Source organism: Octodon degus, unplaced genomic scaffold, assembly GCF_000260255.1.
Source record: "Octodon degus isolate 3935 unplaced genomic scaffold, OctDeg1.0 scaffold00246, whole genome shotgun sequence".
Taxonomy (NCBI): Eukaryota; Metazoa; Chordata; class Mammalia; order Rodentia; family Octodontidae; genus Octodon; species Octodon degus.
Genome location: NW_004524822.1, coordinates 2,322,285 through 2,324,210, shown reverse-complemented (window position 1 = coordinate 2,324,210; position 1,926 = coordinate 2,322,285). Strand labels below are relative to the sequence as shown.

Genomic DNA, 1,926 nt, shown 5'->3' with positions numbered 1-1,926 from the left:
AACAAGAAACCAACACAAATTTTTATTCCATTTCTATTCTTTATTTTAACTACAATGGTAGAATTGTGACAAGAAGAGTGGAAGGAAAAATGAAAGATGATGATGGGTAACACCACAAAAATAAATTCTACCTAGTTAACAAATCACTTGCACATGTACATTCATGGGACCAAGAGCTAGCAAAGAAGTAGAAAGAATGAAACTCTGCTGCACATACATTGCAGTTGGAAGTTGATTTTATTTGCAATCACTGTTTTTCAGGCTGCCTTGACTGAAATATACAGTCAGTGTCAAAGGTATTACCAAGTTTCACAAGCAGCTAATGACTGGTTGGAGGATGCCCAAGAAATGTTACAGCTGGCAGGCAATGGCTTAGATGTGGAGAGTGCAGAGGAAAATCTCAAAAGCCATGTGGAATTTTTCAGTACCAAGGATCAGTTCGGTAGTCATCTGGGGGAGCTCCAAGGCCTCGTGGCCAGGCTGGATCCACTCATCAAGTCAACTGGCCGAGAAGATCTTGCACAGAAAATAACTTCCCTGGAAGACAGGAGCCAGAGGATCACCCAGGATGCCCAGGCCCAGTTAGACCTCTTGCAGAGGTATTTAGATTGGTTTGATGCTTTGTATTTCAGCAAAGTGAGTTTTCGTACAGAAAATAGTAATATACAACGGTGTACACTAGTGTGTTCATTCATTTCCCAAGGGTCTTTAGGCACCCACACACCAAACTTCTGTGTAAAAAGGCAATTTCGTGTTGTTTATTGATTTCTGTTGGAATCTTTAAAGATGTACAGTGCAGTGGCAAGATTATCAGAAAGCAAGGGAAGAGGTTATTGAATTGATGAATGATGCCGAAAAGAAATTGTCTGCATTTTCTTTGTTGAAGACATCTTCCAGTCATGAAGCGGAAGAAAAATTGTCACAACATAAGGTCAGATTTTTGTGTGTGTGTAGTTTTTATAAAAAATATTTATTAGAAATTACCAGTACTGGGGCTGGGGAGATTGCTTAATAGAATAAGCCCTTGCCTGGCAAGGACAAGGGCTTGAGTTCAATCCCTGGTTCTGCAAAAATAAAAGAGTTACCAGTACCTAATGTTTACATTTGGTTCAGGAGAAGGATACATGTAATTAACATGTATTAATCTTTTTCTGCCTTTCTTTTCCCTCCCTCCCTCCTTTCCTTCCAGGAAGGCATTTATGCCATCAAGCTATCTCCCAACCCCAGTTATATGATATTTTAGCTTGTGTACCTAACATTTCATTTAGCAATATAGTCTCAAGGTGCATCCATTTTCCTAAAAATAGTTCAAATGTATCCTTCTTTGTGACAGAATAGTACTACCTTATTAAAAGATAGCATTTCTTGATTCATTCATCTGCTGATGGACATGTGAACAACTTCCAGGTTTTGGTTGTTATGAGCTGCCCTACTGTAAATATGAGTATGCAGGAATCACTCTTTCCTTAAAATATATTTTAATTATAATTGGAATGGCTTTTTGAGCAGTGGCTGTAAAAGCAAATCATTACACCTCCTTTCCATTTGTTTCCTTAAATGTAATAGAAAATTAATCGCATTTCATACAAGTTTCTATATAATTGAATGCTGCTGATCTTTTGGGGAATCTCACTGCAAATACACAGCTAAAATTCAGAGACATTGAGAGAAGTTTTCTTCTGGTACAATGTGGCACTTAGTAAATGTCAGTAAATACTTTCTGTACATAATTTAAATAAAATTCAAGCAGAAATGACTGAGTCCTTCTTACCTGTCACAGCAATATCAGAAAGACGAACACACCAAAGTAGCAAATTCTGTTAGCTTGTATTTTGTTGCTATTTAAAAATGGGGAAAATGGCATCTTGGGTAGTAAATAAGCTTTTGTTTTGTTTTGTTTTCTTGGTTTTTGTTTTTTGGTGGAAC

At 37.2% G+C, this 1,926-nt stretch overlaps 1 protein-coding gene across 1 annotated transcript in view; it reads left to right on the top strand.

The window, feature by feature from the left end:
- Syne1 (spectrin repeat containing nuclear envelope protein 1) overlaps window positions 1–1,926 on the top strand; it is a 564,055-nt gene that overhangs the window by 357,141 nt on the left and 204,988 nt on the right. Inside the window, 2 exon segments of the mRNA XM_023706255.1 lie at window positions 262–599; window positions 787–931. Coding sequence (XP_023562023.1) covers window positions 262–599; window positions 787–931 — 483 coding nt within the window.